Source organism: Lygodium microphyllum, chromosome 4 (assembly GCF_053477565.2).
Source record: "Lygodium microphyllum isolate KBCC chromosome 4, Lygodium_microphyllum_v1.1.10, whole genome shotgun sequence".
Lineage (NCBI taxonomy): Eukaryota > Viridiplantae > Streptophyta > Polypodiopsida > Schizaeales > Lygodiaceae > Lygodium > Lygodium microphyllum.
In genome coordinates, this window is record NC_141138.1 from 170,877,856 (window position 1) to 170,899,737 (window position 21,882).

Genomic DNA, 21,882 nt, shown 5'->3' on the forward strand with positions numbered 1-21,882 from the left:
TGAAGAGCTTTGGTTACACATTCAGGGATATCTAGAAAATAAAGAATTCTTTATTGCTCCACTTAAGGGTTATGACATGTTGCTTGGTATGCCATGGTGTCACCGTATGCATGCAGTGTGATTGATTTACACGCAAAAGAGATCACTATAAGGGAAAGGCTCTCACAGTTGATGTAAAGTTGAAAGGAGAATCTGTCCTTGTTATAACTGTTGTTGCCATTTTTAAAGTAATGAAAAATCATCTTTCAAGGTACTTAGTTTTTACTAAGGATAAGGATGATAGTGAGAATGTTGGGAATATGTCTAAGTTAGAGAGGATTGCATGTCATTTCTAAAAATGTATACCGATTGCTTCTCTTAGTCACTTCCAGGGTAGCTATTACTTGAAAGGCTTGAAGATCATGGCATGGATCTTATCCTTGGAAGTAGCCCACCTAATAAGCCACCCTACTGTTGTGCTAAGAAATGCACTTAGCCACTTAAACAACCCTAAAACATGCTTATTTTAGGCTTATTTTAGCCAAAACCCTAAAACGGGGAGTGGATTGAGAAAGTTAAGTAGGAGAGGATCTAGAACCCTAATTTTCTATAAATTGGCAGCCAGCCCTCCACTCTTTTACAATCTCGTTTTTGCAAGTTTCAGGTGTTACCAGCTTGCTGTCCACACCCCATTCACGGAGGACATCTCAGCCCTTGCTGTCCATCACTGTTCCCTACAGTCTGGCGCTTGTTTCCGGCCCTCCACACACTGATTGCTGCTGTTTCTGCCTGGCGACTGACTGCTGTTTATCTGCACTGCTGTCGTACAGTCTGTCACACCCGCAAACTGCTGCGTTTACAGGCTCCAGCTGCCGCCCTGACAGTTCTCTCTCTCTTGTAGGCTGTCCTGCCTGCGTTTTCAGTCTTTCTCTGTCCTGCAGGCTCCATTTTTAGTCTTTCTCTCTGCTGCAGGCTGTCCTGTTGCATTTTCAGTTTTTCTCTCTTGCAGGCTTCGTTTTTAGTCTTTCTCTCTCCTGCAGGCTGTCCTGTTGCGTTTTCAGTTTTTCTCTCTCTTGCAGGCTTCGTTTTTAGTCTTTCTCTCTCCTGTAGGTTGTCTTGCTTGCGTTTTTAGTCTTTCTCTCTTCTGCAGGCTCTATTTTTAGTCTTTCTCTTTCCTCACTGTTGTCTGTATCAGATCCAGCTTTTCACTGCTGCGTTTGCTGGTGTTCGACATTCAGAGACTGCCTTTTGCTGCGATTCGGGATCCATTTGGAGTATGACACACTCTCCAACTCATTACCCCTACCCTAATCCTAGAGATACAGGAGTTCGAGGTTCAGTATTCATTCACTGCATAGTGTGTTTGTTGCATGAGCATCATATTATTAGTAGTCATATCACTTCATTTATTCTATGTGCTCATTATCTCTGAGTTACTCTAACCCTAATCCTAACTGTGTTCTTTTTATCAGTCTGTGCTTTGTCGTATGGTTTCTGTTTATGTTTCTGTGTTAGGGTATTTTTCTTTACATGGTATCAGAGCCTGGTACTCTCTAAGAAACCTAGGCCTTTGATCTGAAAGCTCTTTGTAAGAAGCAATAACAACAGTAGGTTCAAATGACTTAGAACACATCAACACCAATTCAGTCTCCAGATCGGCCTATATTGAGAACCGAGCGAGAGTGGGCCGATTAGCTTGCTCCACAAAGTTCCGACATGGTGGGAGAAACATCTGAGTACATGGAAGAAAGGATAGATCAGCTGACCTTTGAGGAATATAAACTGATCATAGCCTATTGGCAAAAGAAGATTGAGGAGCTCGATTGAAGGATTGCCCTTCAAGAAAAGCTTCTAAATGAAGGTATGCATGGATTTCACTCTTTAGATGTTGCGCGTAAGTCTGATGATGTTGCAGGGCCGTCGAGACCTCCATCAGGGATGGGCCCCCCTCTTGGAGAGCAAGATCCAGAGTAAGTTCCATTTTTTCAGACTCTTCCGTCCTCTCCGGTGCAAGGTACTTTTGATTCGTCTTTTGTGTCTTCTTCTTTTACCTCTTCTGTTTGCAATATACTGGTAGAGATCATGTGGAAGAAAGAGTCCAGTCTGGTGACTACGGAAAAGGTCCTCTAGAGGACCAATTCTTGTATGTTAACACACGTCGCGGGGATTATAAGAAAAAGCCAGGTAACTCTTCTTCTGTCCTTCTTTTCCGTCTACTTCACATAATCAGAATGAATTTGGTGTTCCTTTCACTTTATTACATGGTATATCATCATCTTCACAATTTCATTTTCAGTCTTTAAATGATAAAAATGAACAAAAAGAATCTGCACCTCATACACCTCACTTTCAAAACCCATCCATCCCACCACATTCTTCTGCTGCTTCACCACTTCCATTTACACCATTTACATTTCCATTTCAGACATCTCATGTCGCACCGCACATCACTCCGGGGGATTATGGAAACATAGGCACATCCTTTAGGACCTCATGCTTCCCTCAGTCGGGTGGTGTTCCACCTACCTCATACACACTTTCGGGATCATTGCAGCCTGGGTATCCCACTCAGTCTCTCCCGAGTGTGGATTAGTTGCCTCCACAGTTTGCCTCCATGGCATTGCCTAGTGGACCTTCTGGTCATAGTGCTGTGTCCCAGCCTTACTTTGGACAAGGCTACTATGTCCAAGTGCCTCCACCTATACCGGCACCTTATGGAAACATTCATGTTCCAGTGCCTCTGCATCAATCGGCACTCATTGGATACTCACAGGCTACTTCTGTCTACCCACCTCTTCCCCCTCCTTCTTACTCTTATTAGACACTCTCACCTCCACCATCTTTCCCACCATCATCTTACTCCACCCACTCGACACCTCATGGTTCTAGTTCATCTTCTGCCAAGAATGCATTTAATGACAAGACTCGTTTTAACGGGTCAAACTTTACTACTTGGTCAAATTTGATGAGACATGTCTTTGATTCACAGAACCTATGGGATCTAGTGGAGGGGTTGGAACCCCAACCCGATCCCGCATTTGTTCCATACGAGGTCGTCCGCTCATGGAAGGCTAGGAATGCCTCCGCTATTGTCGAGCTGATGCAGGGCTTATTGCCAGAGTTTCATTCTCAGCTTCAGCATTTTGACTTAGCGTCAGAGCGATGGGCACACTTGATTGAACGCTATACGGCTCGAGATAGGACCCATCGTATTAATCTTGGCCATGAGCTTCAGCTTTTCAAAATCACTGACCGGGATGACTTGAAAGTCAAGTTGGCTGAGTATCGACGTCTCCTCGCTGAATTCTCCACTACGGGGACTCCCAAGTCCTCTGACAATCAGGTCACATTGTTCCTAAATAAACTTCCCAAGAAATACTTCAATTTTGTGGAAGGAATAGTTTCAAAGCCTACCATGCCTACATTCTGTGAATTTGAGTGTCAGCTGTTGCGTTATGCAGGGTTGTTTGATCGGTTTCATATGAATTCCTCTTCAGAGGGGGCTCTTCTTGCTCATTCTCAGAAAGAGCAACAAGGGAAGGGCAAACCAAACCAAACCTCCACTCAAAATCAAAATCAAACTCAAAAGCTAAATCAATCTGGGGATTCTCAAGGAAACTCCCAGTCACAACTCAAACCTGGATGGCAAAATGTACCTAAAAAGAATAGGTATTGTCAACATTGTCAAAAGGCTGGCCATTTTGACAATGAGTGTCGATTAAAGGCATGAGGCACAACACCAAAACCTAAATCTCCCCATCCCTCAGTTGGGCAACCCCCAGCAGGGGAGGTAGGGTGATGGCAAGGGGCAGTTTAAAGGTCAGACTCACACTGCCACCGCACAGTCATCTCAGTCGACAACGTTCTCAACTCCAGAGGGCTTGTCTGACTGGTCTGCAAAGGTCCATATCGTCTCCATAGGGACATCAGATGCGAGTCTCGTCCACATCTGTCAGTTGCCTCCTAATGAGGTTACTGCAAAGGCCCACTCGTCATAGCCGAGCACTTCAGCTCCAGTTTGGATTGTGAATAGTGGAGCTACACATCACGTGACTTCTATAGAGGACATTTTCCGTACTCGAGCCCTTGTAGCCGGGCAGGTCCATGTAGGAAACAACTCCTCGGTCAAGATTTAGGCTCAAGGTTGCGTCAATTTTGCCACTAACAAGGGTCCGGATCTGGCTTCACTGGACAATGTATATCATGTGCCTAAGCTTGGGGTAAACTTGTTATCTGTTCAGCAACTTTGCCGGTTGGGGCGAGTAGTTTTCTTTACAACGACCACAGTCGAGGTCCTTGACTCTCTGACTGGTTTAGTGATTGCTCGTGGTGAGGCACAGCCTAATGGCCTATACCACATGACACACTTTCTAACCGAGCTGACCGCCGAAGGCTCTGTGTTCCATAGCTTCTAGGTCTTAGCCACATCTCGGGAGCCTATGCATAATGAGCGTCTTTGGCATTTTCGCTTAGGACATCTTGGTTATGAGTCACTTTATGAGTTGCCACGCCATGAGTTGGTTGAGGGCCTTCCACACCTGAAGCTAGCTTGAGATGTCTGTAAAGCCTGTCAGCTTGGGAAATAGCACCGTACCCCATTTCCTCAGCAGTCTACACATAGAGTTGAGGAGCCTCTTAGATTGATTCGAATTGATCTTTGTGGGCCGACATCCATTGTTGCTTTGAACGGCGCGCTGTACTTCTTTTTGATAGTGGATGATCATTCTCGATACATGTGGGTGTACTTCCTTAAGCATAAGTTAGATGCTTTCACATATTTTTCTGCTTGGGTGCTGTTGGTTCATAACAAGACTGGTCGTCGTGTTGGGTGCATGAGGAGTGATAGCGGTGGTGAATTTATCTTCCACGAGTTTTCCGAGTTTCTACAGAAGCATGGCTATTCTCGCAGCTCACGTCTACCAACTCCCCCTCTCAGAATGGAGTCGTAGAGCGTAGAAACCACACAGTCGTGGAAATGACACGCTCTATGCTGTTCACAGCAGAGCTTCCTGAGCGCCTTTGGGTCGAGACTATTAACACTTTGGTGTACATCCTCAACCGGTGCCCAACTGCGGCTCTTCCTTAGAAGACCCCGTATGAGGCATTTTTTGGCTCTCGGCCTGTTATTTCCCATTTCAGAGTCTTCGTTTTAGGTAACCTATGTAACCTAAAAATCTCTTTTACAAAAATTCTTGCAATATGTGAAGCTTTGTAATTGGTTTTTGTTGCAATAAGATGAGCGATCTTTGTTAGCATGTCAACTATTACCATTATTAAGTTATATCCTCCTTGCATAGTAGGTAACCCAACGACAAAGTCCATGCTGATAAACTCCCATTTCATATGGGAAATATCAAGTGGTTGGAGTTTTCCTCGTAACTTGATACATTCAGATTTTACCCTTTGGCAATTTAGACATTCAGTGACATACTTAAGTAGATCACCCTTGAGTCTTTGCCAGTAATAGCCTTTCCTGACAACATTATTAGTTTTTGCATATCTCGAGTGTCCTGAAAAAGGAGAGTCATGTGCTTCCCAAAGTATCCTTCTTTTGAGAGTGTGACTTGAAGGAATGCATAGTCTCATTCTAAAATAAACAAGTCCTTCGTCTCTATATGTAGAGAATTCTTAATACTTAGTCTTGAGTTTGGGATCTTGTTCCTTATTTTGAACTTCCCAAAATAATTGTTGATAGTCTGGGTTATTATTTGCTTCATCCTTGGTCAACTCGATGATAGGATTAGTTGGCATTGATACCATTGTAGCCAAAGTTTCTGCCCTAGATGGTTCTTCAACAATAAGAGCATTAAGGAAGACTTTACGACTAAGGGTATCTGCTACTAAATTTTCTTCACTAGGTCTGAACTTAATTTCAAAGTTATACTCCTATAGAATTTCGATCCACCGTTGTTGCCTCATATTAAGATTAGGCTCAGTAAAAATTCACTTAAGACTTATGATCTGTGACTAAGGAAAACTTATTTTCAAGTAAGTAATGTCTCCAAAATTTGAGAGCGTGAATCACAGCTAATAAATCCAGGTCATGAGTAGCATATCTCTTTTCATGGGCTTTCAATTTTCTCGAAGAGTAAGCTACAGGATGACCTTCCTATATTAGTATGCATCCTAATGCAAGAGAGCTGGCATCTGTGACAACTTCAAATTCCTTGCTTATGTCAGGTAGCCTTAAGATAGGAGAAATTAACAAACTATGCTTTAGTTGCTCAAAGCTAGATTATTCAATTAGCGTCCAAATAATGGCAACTTGCTTTTTGAGTAGGTTTGTAAGAGGTGCTGCAATTTGGGCATAGTTTCTGATGAATATCCTATACCATCCTGTTAGACCTAGAAAACTTCTCACTTCCTTGATAGTGGTGGGGGGTGGTCAATCGTGAACATCTTTGACCTTGGCAAGATCTACTGATATACCTTCAGCAGACACTATGAATGCCAAGTACTTAATGTTCCTTTTGAAGAAGGCACACTTCGTCTTCTTGGCATGCAATTTGTGTGTTCTCATCGTCTCCGGGACAATGTGAAGATGTGGTTCATGTTCTTCTTCCTCCTTAGAATAAGTTTGAATGTCATCAAAGAATACAAGAACAAAATCATCAAGATGAGGCCTGAAAATGTCTTGCATTAAGCTGTTGAAGGTAGCTGGGGCATTTGTCAACGCAAATGACATCATGATGAATTCAAAATGATTGTATCTTGTGTTGAAGGCAGTATTAGGAATATCTTCATCCTTGATTCTGGTCTAATAATATCCTGACCAAAGATCAATCTTAGAAAAGATCCTTGCTCCTTGTAGACGATCAAGAAGCTTGTCTATCCTCAAGATCGGGTACTTATTCTTCATTGTTACCTGGTTTTGTTGGAGGTAAAGGCGTCTCCGCCTAGCCACCCATGTAGTCGTGCGTACACACACACGCCTGATGACAAGATAGGAAAGCTTACTCCCCGAGCTGATCTTCTTATTTTTGTGGGATATTCCTTTGAAGCGAAAGCCTATCGTTTGTTCGATCCTCGGACAAACAAGGTGATCGTTAGGCGGGATGTCGTCTTTGACGAGAGGGATATTGTGCAATCTTTTGCACCGGATTCCGATCCGCTTCCTTCTTCCACATCATCAGAGATCGTGCCTACTGAGCCTGGTCTACTTCCTACTCCTGACATTCCTGCAGTTTCTTCACCTCCCAGGCCCCCTTCGCGAGACCCGTTACCTCGTTGGTACCAGTATACCATGTGGGATTCGGGGATCCTACCACCGGATTCCACTCCGGAGGGACCTGGAAGATCTGTCCGGCTTGCTCCTCAGGCATCATTTGCATCGTTGTTTACAACTGATTACATAGCGCATTCTGAGCCGAATACCTGGCAAGAGGCTCTTCAGCACCCTCAATGGCGAGAGGCCATGGAAAGGGAGCTAGAGAGTATTGACCGAAATGAGACTTGGACATTGGTGGATCGTCCGGCCGAGCCACAAGAAAGTCATCGGGACAAAGTGGATTTTTCGGACAAAGTGGATTTTTCGGACAAAGCTAAAAGCTGATGGGACTTTAGACAAGTACAAGACTCGCCTTGTAGTGCAAGGGTTTCGACAGAAGTACGACATTGATTATGAAGAGACCTTTGCCCCTACTGCACGGTTGACTTCCTTTTGGTTGCTACTCGTGCTCGCCGCTCACCACGGCTGGCCGATACATCAGATGGATGTTACGAGTGCCTTCTTGAATGGATACTTGGAGGAGGAAGTCTATGTGGAGCAGCCATCGGCTTTCCCTCAAGGAACCCTAGGGATACGATATTCCGCTTGCAGAAAGCTCTTTATGGATTGAAGCAAGCGCCGCGGTCTTGGTTCCATAGAATGGATGAGTTCTTACAGACTCATGGATACCATTCTATCCCTTATGACCCAAACTTATATGTTCGATCCACTCCAGAGGGGGTTAGCTATATCCTGCTATATGTTGATGACTTACTCATCACAGGTTCAGATTCTGCTGCCATAGCGGAAATTAAGGCTAAGCTTAAAGCTACATTTGAAATGACAGACCTTGGTTTGTTGTCTTATTTTTTGGGAATGGAGGTAGTTCGTTCTGGAGGATGTATTTTTGTGTCAAAGCAGAAGTACGCACTTCAACTTGTGGAACAATACACTTCGGATCAGACACGGTCAGTGGCCATGCCTATTAATCCTACTGTCCACTTGTCGAAGGATATCCTAGGATGCCCTTCGATGCACACACCTATTGTTCTGTTGTAGGAAAAATTCTTTGGTTAATTCACACTAGGCCAAATTTAGCTTACTCAGTTAGTATACTCAGTCAGTATTTCACAGCACCTAGGATGTCACATTGGATTGCATGTCTTCGTGTGTTGCGTTATTTGCGGTGTACTTTTTCTTGTGGCTTAACATATGGTTCTGGTTTATGTTTACAGGGGTACATTGATTTTGATTGGGCAGGAGATCCTGACACCTGGCGTTCCCATGGCAGCTACATCTTTACCTTGGGCATGGCTCCCATTTCTTGGTCCAGCCGTAAGCAAGAGACGGTGGCGGCTTCCACGGCCGAGGCTGAGTACCGGGCTCTCTTTGATGGCACCAGCGAGGCCATCTATCTGAGGAGTTTACTGGTGGCACTTCATTTTCCATGTGACTCTCCTACAGTTGTCTATTGCGATAACCAGAGTGCCATTGCCCTTGCGGGCAATCCGATCATCACACCACGGACATGGTATATGGGAGTCCACTTCCACTTTTCCAGAGAGTAGGTTGAGCTAGGCACTATTCGCCTAGAGTTTGTGCCTTCATCAGATAGAGGTTTGGCTTACAAGATTGCAAGCTAGTTTGTACACCAATGGAACTTGAACTCAAGCTGTCCTTGCATGATATCAGTGATTTGTTTGATATCCATATGTATGCTTTAGCAGTTGGATGTTTCATTTACTTATGCAACATAAGCCAAACATTCAGTTTGCAGTTTCAGCCCTGAGCAGATATATGCACTAGCCACGAATGTCTCATTGGCAAGCTATCATGTTTTTCGTTACTTGCAAGGTACTAGGACTCTTGGATTGCTTTATGCCAAGGGGGGGACCACTGCAACTACATGCTTATAGTGATTCAGATTGGGCTAGTGATTTTGATTCTCATCACTCTACTAGTGGTAATTGTTTCTTTCTTGGCTCATCTTGCATCTCTTGGCTTAGCAAGAAACAATCCACTGTTGCCACATCATCATGTGGAACCGAATACAAGGCAGCTTTCACTACCACAGTTGAATGTGGATGGTTGAGATGTTTGTTCTCTGATTTAGATGTATCTATCAGGGACCCTACTCCTTTGTTTACTAACAGTCTGAGTGTCATTGCAGTGGCACGCAACCGAGTGTTTTGTGCACGCATGAAACACATAGAGATCCACTATCACTTTGTTAGAGAGAGACTACATGTAGGTAATATTAGCCTTGTCTATTGTCCTACCACGAATAATGTGGTAGACATCTTCACCAAAGCTCTTCCTCATGACAAATTTGAAGCATTCCGCAATGCTTTAAATTTGATCTCCTTTGGTGGATGACCCTTGTATATTGATCACTTTTCACTCCAGGGGAGTTTGTTGGGTTTGACTTATGCCTATGCTCACAGAGGAGTATTGGTGATCTTCGGTAGGACACTGGGGTACTTTTTACTCTCCTTACGAGCGGTTTTCCCCCCCTGATTTATTCTCTTTTATTTTATGTGCCTATGTTACATAGTTTGGGCACTTATCGTGTTTTACATCTTTTGGGTGTGAACACACTCTAGCAACCTAAGGTTTAAGGGTTGTACTTTGTACTTGCACCTACACTCTTCAGATTGTTGCATTGGGAGTCATGCCTGCACTCTCACACACTCTTTATCGTCAACTATACTCTCAGCTGAGCTTCGATCTCTGTGCATTCTCTCCCCTCTCACAACTATTGGATATTTAGAGAGTTGTACTTGGCCTATTGCTACGTCTCTCTAATCAGCCACATATGAAGATTTTGCTCCACTTTTTCATATTTGGGGGGGTTAGCATAATTGGGTCACTTGAAATGCTTTTGTCTTCAACTCTGCTATGGGCGTCCAAGGACATATCACTAGTTCACTTGAAGACAAGCATTTCTTCAGGCATGCAGAGTTATATAGTCCACTTGAGAGGCCTTCTTCATTGGCAGCTCAACATGATTCAGTTGGCGGATATTCTCCGTCGAGAGGATTTGTGCCAAGATCTTGGCACACTACAGCTTCTTTAGCCTCTCTACAATCCATCTAGTTTGTTTGTATTTTTTATCATACTGTATCTTTGTACTCTTGGTCATGTTGTACTTTTGAGATTATGTTTTGGTAATTAATAAAATTACCATTTACAAGGGGGTAGAGAGAGAGAGAGAGAGAGAGAGAGAGAGAACTAGCCATGGCTATCATGATAGCTCTGCTCATTACCGCTAGATCTATTCAGATTGTGGTTGTCACTTTTTGACATGCGCATTGTCCTGTAGACAGGTGCAGTTTGCATGCTTGACGTGAACGACTAGGTGAGTAGTCCTTCAGATAAGAAAACCCCGTACAAGTTTCCACATAAAAAAGCTAAGAAAAAGCACGTATATAGACACATGACCGATCCCAAACCTAGACTAAAGAAAGAAACAAACAAACAAATAAATAAATATTAACATCTTCTGAGGCCAAAATTGGCGTATGAGAGACAAAAACATTTACAATACTAATCTCGTCACTAGACATCAAAGTGTGACATGCTAAAAGATGATATGTTGTGAAAAGAAGCTAGTTGTGTGGCTAAATGATATGCAGATATCTAGTCCCACCCCACCCAATTAGGATTGGTAGGCATAGTATGTCATACATCCCTGATGAAATAGTACGAGGGTGCCATCTGGATTGATTCCTTAGTTCTATCATGTGCTACTCATGTCATTCACGGATCTCCCTCATCTCTCTGATGTAGCATGTGTCTAGTATCCCTGTATCCATGGTCAACGTGCTACTTTGATCTCCTAAGCTCTTTGGACTATCACCCCTCTCCGTGGAGCTCCCTCTCTATATGATGCTGCCTATAGTAATGGGCGCAGAGCCTCTAAACCTCGACAAGGAACTGGCCTAGGCGGCGCTGGTTTGGGGACTCCATGACTAGTTTGAGGGAGGTCTCTCCTCCAAACAGCGTAGGCTATGTAGGTTGAATTGTGCTATAGGCTATGCATTTGCAGATATAGTACTCCTTGCTCTCCACCTCTTGGCATGGTCTACAAATTTGGGAATGTGGATTGACCTCCTAGTCTTGATCTCAAGCTGATGGGAGGATACCATGAGCTGGTCAATGGCTACTTACATCTCATGTGGCATATATACATCTGGGTACTTAGGTTTCTCAAAGGAACCATTTGTTGTAGTCCTCATAAAGTGGTTCATGTAGTATGACATCTTCAGTGGAAGGGTTTACCGAGGTGAAATCCGTGTATATTGTGCATGTAGCTAGTGAAGGTCTTGTTCAACCAAGTTCCTCTCAATGTGGGAGAGGTGTATGAAGGTTGAGTCATGGTCATATTAAACGGGATCCCATATCCTGTGAGCCACTACTCTTATGCATACCATGTAGGGTCTTTATCATCATGGGAGGTGCAGCAAACTTGGCTCTAATGATCTCATATGGTATCGATGGTTTTCTTTGTGAATCATCTGTGTGAGAGCATGATGACTTTTGGTCTCTCAGTTTGTGTCCATAGGTATGTAGCTAGTTCGAGTGTCCAAACAAGTACACCATACATCATGGCTGGTGTGACTAATGTGTTGAATAGCCACCTCCATGTGTGGGGATCGTGGAAGTGTGCTTGGTGGCACTCTCTCCATCATGGCCAATGCTGTTTATTCTCTTGTGAGTCGGTCTCTGTCTACTTTTGCCATGGTGAATCTCACAATAGAAGTGAGTGTGGCCTCTAAGTAGGCATATGATTCCAAAATCTCCACCTGTCTTGCTCCTAGGGTGAAGACTGATCTCCTACTCACTAGGGCTAATGTGTGTAAGATCGGGATCTTGGTTTTCCCAATATTAATCATTAATCCATGTTGTGTGCAAAAGTCATGAAGAGCATGGAGATGTTATTGTAGACCCTTTTGTGACTCATAGACTAGAACAAGATTGTCAGCATAAAGCATAATAGAGATCAATATACCATCTATCTCCACTCCATCACCTCCTCCTCGTGTGATGTGGTTTTCTATCTCATTGATGTGGAGTCCAATTACTGTTGGGGAGAGGGGACATCCATGCTTCACTCCAATTGTGCTAGGGACCATGTCTAAAAGTCCTCATGGACATCTCACTTGGCCTACTACCCTCTCGTACAGTGCATAGATGCCCCAAATCAAGTCTGATGGGATTCTTAGTTCCTACAGCTTCTATAGTAACTTTGCCAACTCATTCATGCCCCTTGAGGTGAAGATGTGGTTGAGTGTAGAGAATCCCCGTTTGAGTCCAGCCCATCCTACTACCGTCAATCTCCCTCTCTTTGCATATGCACTCGCCTCCATTACTGCTCCATATATGTTAGCCAATGTGTGGCTCACCATGATGATCCTGTAATTACTAGGTAATTGTGTAATTATTAGGATCTATGGAATCTCTAGACTTATGGATAGGCATGATGGTTTGGACTCGTTCACCTTGTATACTTATGTGATCCATCAATCGTCCATGTTGTGGACGCACTATCGCTCTTCTAACCATATCATGTGTAAAAAAGGTGTATGTACAGGGGTGAGGCTCTGGTGGGTGAGGAATTAGTGGCTGTTGTGGTGCATCATATGGTCCCTCTACATAGGAGTGCCACATCTTTGGGTCCCTGATGGGTGTGGGGCGGTGTGGCTCCTACAGTTTGCGCCATGCTATGGCTATATCTTTGCTCATGAATAAATGGTATAAATCCCAATATTGTGCCTCCTCATATGCACGTTGCTTATGGTGAGTCAGGATCCTCATCTGCCTACAGGCCTCCCTCTTTGTAATAAACCCTAGTCTTCTCTAGATCTGAAGGTGTCTATATAGCTCCATGAACCCGTCATCTTACCATGTGTTTTGGGGCATGGTCCGAGGTCTTGTGAGTCTACTAGTGTGTGTGGAGTGTGGGAACCTCTGGAGAGTGGTTGAGTGTAAGATGGAGGTGAGTGTCCCTAGGGAGGCTTTATGCTCAAATTGTGTGAGCCCATCATAGACGAGATTGCGCTATATGTTAGCTAGCTTGTGTGTGAAATAGAAAGTGGTGGGTTGGGTGTGGGAAATAGCTGGCACCTGTGTGCGTGGGGAGGCGAATATGGAGAGAGAGAGAGAGAGAGAGAGAGAGAGAGAGAGAGAGAGAGAGAGTCATCTTGCTAGGCTGAAAGGTCTTCTTCCTTGGCAGCTGGATCTTGTTCAGCACACACGTCTTCTCTCTAAGGAGGATTTAGTCCCTTGGCATATGGCAGTCTCTTCTGCTACACTGCCGTGACTCTTTGTATTTCTCATGTAATTAATATAATGGCCATTATGGAAAAAAAAAGAATGTATCTGGAATGCGCTCATTTTTTATTCTGCTTCTGGAGTGCATAATCACATCACCCATCTGAGAGGGATTCGTCATTGGCAGTCTAGCTTCATTCAGCTTGCAAACATTCTTCCCAATGATGATTTGCTTTCTTGGCATGTTGCAGTTTCTGTAGTCTCATTGTCAGTCATGTAGTCCAATTGTGACTCTTGTAATGCCAATCGTATAATTTGCTTGTATTTTCTGTTTCTGGTAACCAATACAATTATCCTTTGCATTCAAAAAAGGGAGAGAATGTAAGAAATGTTATTATTGGAAAGTGAAATAATCAAATAGCAATTATAACATAGCTGGTTCAATACAAATCAAATGCGAATTCAATATGAGCTTTACCTGTGTCTTCAGTTTGATTAAGTTCTGTGACACTGACTAATTAATAAGTCGTGCATGCTTGTTATCCAGGTACGTTTCTTCTACTCATTTACATGTCAAGAGAATCTCTACTTGGTGATGGAATACTTGATTGGAGGTGACATGTACTCTCTACTTAGAAACGTTGGCCGCTTGGATGAGAGTGTGGCACGCATTTACATTGCTGAGATTGTAAGTTGCCTCTGCAACTCAATTGAGAAAAAACTGTTATGTTGATCCTCTCAATAGTGTTCTTCACTGTTCCAGGTTTTGGCTCTGGAATATTTGCATTCTCTTGGCGTGATTCATGGAGATCTTAAGCCGGAGAATCTCTTGATTGCTCACGATGGGCATGTGAAGGTCAGGATTCAAACTTAACTTCTTTATTGTGTATATGGCACCTCCATTATAGTAGTATGTAGTAACTTTGCTTTTGTACTCGTTCTATGTATGTCTATCATTCATTAGCAGGGAGGCCTAGCCATCAATATTTTGGTGTTGGCCACACTTTCAAGAGCATTCATCTTGCTTTTTTTTTGTGTGAGATCAACAGTATTTCTTTTTTCATGTGGCAATATCCAAAGGAATAAGACGAAGAAAAACTCAACATGGCTAGGTGTAGTGGGGCAGAAAGATAATCTGTTCTGGACTAGAAAGGCCGGAGACCCTGTCAGTTTGAATCTTGGGAGTATGGTTTGACATGTCTGGCAGTTAAAGATGAGTTTGGAAATAATAACTCTTTCTCCAGGTTGCAAGCAATGTGTGGTGTCTCTTGCAATGCTCTCAATATCTTCAGAGCTTGGACCTAATTAATTCGTCTTACTTGAATATAGATGTTTGGTTCCTCGGAAGTACGGATAGTAGGAAAGCACTGAAAGTAGGAGTTATCAAGAAGAAGCTTGAAGTAAAAAGATTCGAACCTTTGCTTGTTGAAGGTTAAAACGATGTTACAGAGAGAGCATAAGAGGTAGAGAGATTAAAACATGGAGTGTTAACTGCTCTGGAGTGTGATGACCAGGTCAGCAATTGGCTTTGTCATATATGGGGTTCTCAGCTCCCCTTGAAGGAGAGGATGTTTTTGTGGAGAATTCTAGTAGGAGCTTTGAACCAGGAGTAAGTACAAGTTGGCTACAAAAGAAGCTGGTGATCCCTTGTGCTCTTGTGGTGTGATTGAGGGCTTTCCTCAGGTCATCTGGAGAGATTGCATTGCTTTTGAGGCTTGGCAGATGTGCAGATACAAACTGGAATGCTTAAAGCATGTTGAAAGAAGATGCATTCTTGGTGGGTGGTATGATTGGAAGAACCATGCTCTCTTGATTGTTAGGGCCACTGCTTTACAGACGTTCTGGGAACTTAAAAATGACAAGGCTTTCAGAGTGTGCTTCTTTTGGCTTTAATCAGGTGGCAGTCCGGAACAATGTGTTTTGGTATTGAAATTTAGCTATCAAAGCCATAATTCATTCATAAGGTTTTGGATTATTTATAAAGTCTCGAGTTTTATGAGGTCTATCTAAGGAGAAAAGAAGTCCCCTTTTAAGGGAGTTTGAGTTGTGACTAAATTTTTAAATAAAACCTTACTGTGTAGCGGCACAACCCATTTACAGCCTTTTCCTTCCTATAGCGTACGAGGATTGTCTTTATTACATGAGTATCTCGAGTAATTACTTGTTAAGGGTATGACTTTGGTGATATCCACCCTGCGAGGTGATTGGTTTGATCACAATAGTAGGCATGCCACTTTGACACATGCCTTAAAAAGTTATGGACCTTGTGACGCAATAGAATCACAAGGTCCAAACGAATCACAATAGAATCCTCACTCCATAACTTTATTGGTGATTCTTTCACTACCTTATTTTTTGCAGCTCACCGATTTTGGGCTCTCGAAAATGGGGATTCTAAACAACACCCATGATTTATCCGGATCTGCAGCAGATGCCGCTGAACGATCAGATTTGATTGAGCAAAGGATGAAGTGCTGCGCCACAGGGACTCCTGACTACCTTGCTCCTGAAGTTTTGCTTGGGGTGGAACATGGTATGTGTGGCTCGGCAAATGCAAGTCACTTTATCGAGTCCATTTAATGCATAATGAACTGTTTTCCCTCTGAAAATATGGAATTAGGTGTTGAAATGCTTCGCCTGGTTTCTTCGTATCTCATCACCAAGTGAAGGCCTGGGTCCAGAGTGTCGACATGTTCATAAAATGTTGTGCTGTTTGTTGAAGCGCAATACTGAAATGAGAAATCTAACCCACCCATCTTCCAAATGTTTATCAGGTAAAAGTGTGGATTGGTGGTCGATGGGTATTATCCTTTTCGAGTTTTTGACAGGGTTTCCTCCGTTTAATGCTGAGCATCCTCAGGTAATAAATCAGGCGCATCATGGGTTGCTGCTAGCTCATTGAGATTCGTATTCAGTCATTCAAGAATCAAATCATGCATTGGCCATAAGAACTCCGCTTTGGTATAAAGAATGTTTTCATTGCAAGCTTGACCTGTAGCCTGATTGGAATGAATGCTGCCAGATAGCCTGCCCACCACCACCTTGTAACCTTATCTTCGCTAAGGACAACAAGAATAAACAATGTGCTTGTATGCACCTAATTAGGGAAATATATGCTCTCGTATGAGCATGTGTTTAAATTTAGATCAGGTGTTGAAGAAAGCCTTATGGATCACGATGTTCTTAAGCTTGTGGAATGTAATTGGATTGTGTAATGTCTCAATGATACCATGTTACTTACTTGCTCATTGTGCACCAATTCCAGATTATATTTGACAACATTCTGAATGGCAAAATACCATGGCCTCGAGTTTCGGAGGAGATGTCGTGTAATGCAAAAGACCTTATATGTAGGTGAGACAAAAACACACTTATATCTTGAACGATGACATAGGTTGTTTTGATTGAATTTAGACCTTTATGGATAGTTATTGCTCCTATGTTTTATTCTTCATCCGTTGTTTGTTATGCTAGCCTTAAAGAATCTTGATGAATTGTGTGGAAAAATAATGACCATTTTGTCATTTTAATATTACTTTGCATTGTATGCCCAAATGATGTCAGTGATCCAATATGTTATCTTTAAATCTGATACATGCAATGCACCTAATGGTAGTGGTTTAACTTGATTCTGATAATTTGCAATTGTGAATCCGTAATATTTCAAATCAAAGAAATTCTAGTTAGATTACTTTTGCTTACAAATACGTGGTCATAGTTTGTCTTTTCAAATAAAATGTGTGGTAAATATCTTCCAAAGAAATATAAGTATTGGGCAAAAAGGATTTGGTGCTCACAAAACATATTTAGATTTAATACCAAATGATTTGATCCTTGTAGAGTAAATACCTTCAAGGTAATGAGAAGGTTAAATTTTTAGGTCAATGTTAGTAAATGACCTGTAAAACCTAGGGAAAAACTTGCAACTCGTTTGGACATTGAAGGTTGTAACAATCACCAAGTCACCTTGTTATGTGGTCCACCCAAAAAGATGGTAACCATATGATTGAATCTTGCTCACAATAGGATCTCACCAAGCTTTGATGGTTTCCCAAAGTTTGTCCATCGCCAAGCTAACAAGATCTCACTTGTGCAAAGTTCCATAATGTGTTGAGCTCCCATGAGCCATATCTTATCATTTGATTATGATAACAATGCCAATTAAGAAGGGACGCTGAAAAGAAGATCAGCCTTGTGCACCAATTCAAGGTCACATTTGACTAGGTGATGCTACAATTTTTGGTGTTGTCAACCAATAATAGAAAACCTTGCCTCTTGCTAATTGATGGATTGTGCAAATCTATTGCTCCCCATCCGTGATCTTTTGGTTCAATGGGCAATTGCCAAAATTAGATAGCATGAGTGTTCTCACCTAACTAGAGTGAAGAAAATTATGTGTTAGTTTGTCCAAAATTTCTTTTTGAGGTAGGTTGTCATAGGGTAACAAACAAAAGTGATCATTGGCACAACTACCCTAGTTGATCCACAATGCTAAGGCCTCCTCTTTTTCTTAGGTGAATGCATATTGGTTAGCGTATGTACAATCCATAAAAGGTCAAGTACAAGGTGACATTCCTTGTGGTACCACAAATGCTCCAAAGTGACAGCCAACTTGAATCCCTATGAAAATCCATTACAAACAATTGCTAGCCTCAAGTTAGTTTGATTTAGCCTTAAAGTGAGTCGAGCCTATGATGTGTAAAATGTGGGTGGCAATTTTCAAAAAGATGTTATGGATTTAGGGTACCTAGGCACACTTTGCCTTGCCAAAGCTATTATAGTTAAACTTCTTTTTGCCTTGTCGATTCTTAAATGTGTGATGTTCACATCGCATATGTTTTACGGTCTCATGGAACAAACACACATAGCCTACATAGGTAGTGGTTAGAGCTCATATGTTCACATTTTCGAATGGGTTGCAAGTTGAGGGTGCTTTTTTTTCATGTCTTATGTGGACTTGCCTTTGAGCGCTATTTGAACCAAAGGTTTCAATCAACTACATTCATTGATGTTACATCTTTTTTGACTTGCCTATGTAAGGTCTTGGCAATAATGTTCGATTTGTAAATTTTCCTTATGAGCACAAAATAGAAAATGAGATCTCAACAACAAAGAAAATGATATTGGTTTATTGTCTTATAGGTGATTGAATAAATATGTAGCTTTTTTGTCAACGAATTTGGTCATCATGATTTCACTCTAGAGTCTAATCTTTTGCTATAGCCATCATGTTATGACTCAACGAGACATTGTCCATGTGTATTGTGACTCATGATAGGAAAGTTCTTTTGGGGAGAGAGAGAGAGAGAGAGAGTTCATTAACATGAGGGTTGATATCCATAGTGATAGTGGATAGACCACACCCAATCACGAAGACAATAGCACAAAAACTTACAAATGATCGTTAGGCACTACTAATTAGTACATAAGAGGACCAATGTTGGCCATGGAAGGAGATACTACTCATAAAGGTAAACTTCATAGCCCTAACAAGTAAGCAGGGCCCAAATTTGATGGCTACCATGCTTGTTTTTGGCTTTTATATCCATCATAACAAGTTTAAAAATGTTGCATATTTCAAATGACATGTCTTGTTAAAGATATAATATATCATTTTTAATAGGTATTATGTATAATATACATAGATTTCTCGATAGTTTGAAACTCAAGCCATATAAGTTAAAGGTGCTTCAAAAAATTGGGATGTCAAAATATTGAGCATCTTCTAAAATGTGAGCCTTCAAAGTAAGCACTAAATAAGGTGCCTCAAAAACTTGTGGATCAAGTCCTCATGATGACATTTAGAGTTTATTAGAGGAGGCCATATGCAAATCCTTGCATGAAAAAGAGGATAGATGGTTGCAAGGCATAAGAAAATGATATTACATTCTTACCAAAGCGCCTCTCTCTCTCTCTCTCTCTCTCTCTCTCTCTCTCTCTCTCTCTCTCTCTCTCTCTCTCTCTCTCTCTCTCTCTCTCTCTCTCTCTCTCTCTCTCTCTCTCTCTCTCTCTCTCTCTCTCTCTCTCTCTCTCTCTCTCTCTCTCAACTTTATCATAGCACCTAGAAGGAATAATAATGTTATTGTTATCAATTTTAATATTTTCATCAACAAGGGAGGCATCTCATGCTAAATCATGGTTTTAATCAAATTGAATCAGGACTTAATGTCCTTCCAACAATTGTACAACTCATATTTGAGCGACTCCCACCTTTTTATGTATTTGGTTCTAGGCTCAACTATTTTGACTAAAATAAATAGAAACTTGTATTTAAGCCATTTAAACCAATCAATTCTTAGATCTCACATGTTTGGAGTCTCTTGATGATGCTACAACTTTAGAGGTTCCCATGTGTGAGGAATGTTTAACTTAACACTATTATAAACTTTAATGTTAGTCATAAATATTTTGGATAAGTATATGGTTATACATCACTAGTGCGATGATAATTTTGTGGGTGTGGGATACTAGGGAAAGAGTAACTTGTTTGGGTCAAAGTCTTCAAATATTAAGAGAGTAGTTTTTAAAGAGGCTTTTTTGGTAGTTGACAACTAAGGACTTATTTGGCAACCATTCATGCCACCAATATTGCTCCATATTACCTTTTTAATCCTTGTCATGGTGTTAGTTGACTTAAATTTTCTATCATTAAGGATCATCACATTCGAATTTCCACTACAAATTGAAGTTGAGCTTGTACACAAATATATTTGGAAGTTTCTTATAAGCATGTTTATTGGTGTAGAATGTACAGTCCTCATTATTGAATTGCATACAAACACCTAAGACTCTTGCTCCATACTTCATATTGTTTTAAAGGATGATGCTTCTCTATTTTCATCAACTTTCCATGATGTCTTTCCCTACAACACTAGTATATGTATTCTTTCCATTAAATATGCTAATTTCTTCTAAGCTAGAAGCATGTATATGATTTAATTGTAGTTGCAAATTTTTACTTGAAACAAAAACTTAGAAAGTTTATATCTTGCTCATGTTAAACTAATCAAATGTTAAATTGATTAAAGCTTAACTGTCTTAAAGAGTAGAATAAGTGTGAAAAAGATTCAAATTGATGTTACTTTGCTTTAACTAGATTCAAAGTTCTTGACTGAGCAAGGGAAGTATTTCACCTTGGTTCTTAAAGTTATTCTATCCTCCATAACTTGAGGCTTTGCACTCATCTCACAAAGTTAAATTGTGTATAGAGTATATGATATGTTTTTTGTGTCTATAGAGTTAAGAAAAGAAGTGAGCTTCATTTTCTACTTGTGGTTTTTTCACTTTTCCAAATGGGCATGAGTAGATATCTACATTGTCACTTGAGCTTTAACAAACTACAACTTCTTGTTGTTGCCTTGCCAAAGCCTAAGCCATTATGTTAGATTCTTTTTGTGTTCCCCTAATTTTTTGCCAACTCCTTCAAGGTTTTACTAGTTACTACATGGAGCTCATTTTTCCTTTGTAACCCATATTAGGAAAGTATAAAAATATGCCTTCTTTTGTTACGTGATTTTTATATTTCTCATATTTTCAATGGTTAATAGTAGGAATTCTAACATCTTATTGGTTTGCTGCTATATAGTTCTTATGTATCTTGATAGAGAAGTGTAAGTGGTAGGACCTCTATCTTCAAGCATATTTATTAGACGTTCCTCTTAGTTCCCATATGACTTAAGTAGTTCAACTACAAAAGATTTGTTCGTGTCTACACATCTCGCCATGAATGTTGGTTTGCTTTCACTCTACGTTTTTGAATCCTTTGTATATGTTTAATGTTTGCAAAAATAAATCATCCTAATGTTACACCTACAATTTTTTTTTTGGTGGATCCTCAATATTGGTCATAGCAATGTTTTTCAAGAACTATAGGTTACAAAATGCTACACCATTATATATGTACATGTTTTGCTAATCTAAATCACTTTATTTCACTCTCCATATTTGTCAAGGTAGGTCCTTTTGATTTTTATCACCTTGTTTTTTAAAGGATGGTGGGCTCTTGCCATAGATTATCCTCTAGTAGCTTTGAATTGATAGCTTTGGCTAGGAGATCTTGACCATGAGCCTTGCTAGTGTAAAAAATGTGTGGATTGGAATTGATTGATAAGGATCTGCTACTCTCATGGACTTTTAATAAAAAACTATGGCTTGTAGTTAGATAAACTCAAACACATTGTGGCTAAAAGGATTCATGCTTATGTTAAACAGTGTCATAAATGAGTTCCAAGGACTATGTAGGCACTTCAAATGTATTCTACTAGTGAAAATATTCACACTCATGAAACAATTCATGATTTCTAAGCATGGTGTATTTGCACTCCAAAACACTATGCCTTGGCATCATAATGTCTACCTTGTCAAAAGACTTTAGAACTGAGCTTGTTCTTGGTGCTTGGGTGAAAAGCATAGCCTTATTGTAC

At 41.1% G+C, this 21,882-nt stretch overlaps 1 protein-coding gene across 9 annotated transcripts in view; it reads left to right on the forward strand.

Annotated features, from left to right (window-relative positions):
* Positions 1-21,882, forward strand: part of LOC148037900 (putative serine/threonine protein kinase IREH1) — a 167,610-nt gene that overhangs the window by 80,992 nt on the left and 64,736 nt on the right. For 8 of the 9 annotated variants that reach the window (XR_015690729.1, XM_087676878.1, XM_087676884.1 and 5 more), the window contains 5 exons: positions 14,007-14,147; positions 14,223-14,315; positions 15,821-15,992; positions 16,234-16,319; positions 16,725-16,813. Coding sequence is in view for 7 of the 9 variants with exons in the window: in XM_087676878.1 (XP_087533004.1) it covers positions 14,007-14,147; positions 14,223-14,315; positions 15,821-15,992; positions 16,234-16,319; positions 16,725-16,813 (581 nt within the window). In the remaining 2 variants the exon portion in view is untranslated. The remainder of the gene's footprint in view (positions 1-14,006; positions 14,148-14,222; positions 14,316-15,820; positions 15,993-16,233; positions 16,320-16,724; positions 16,814-21,882) is intronic. The other variant, XR_015690730.1, reaches the window with a different exon arrangement.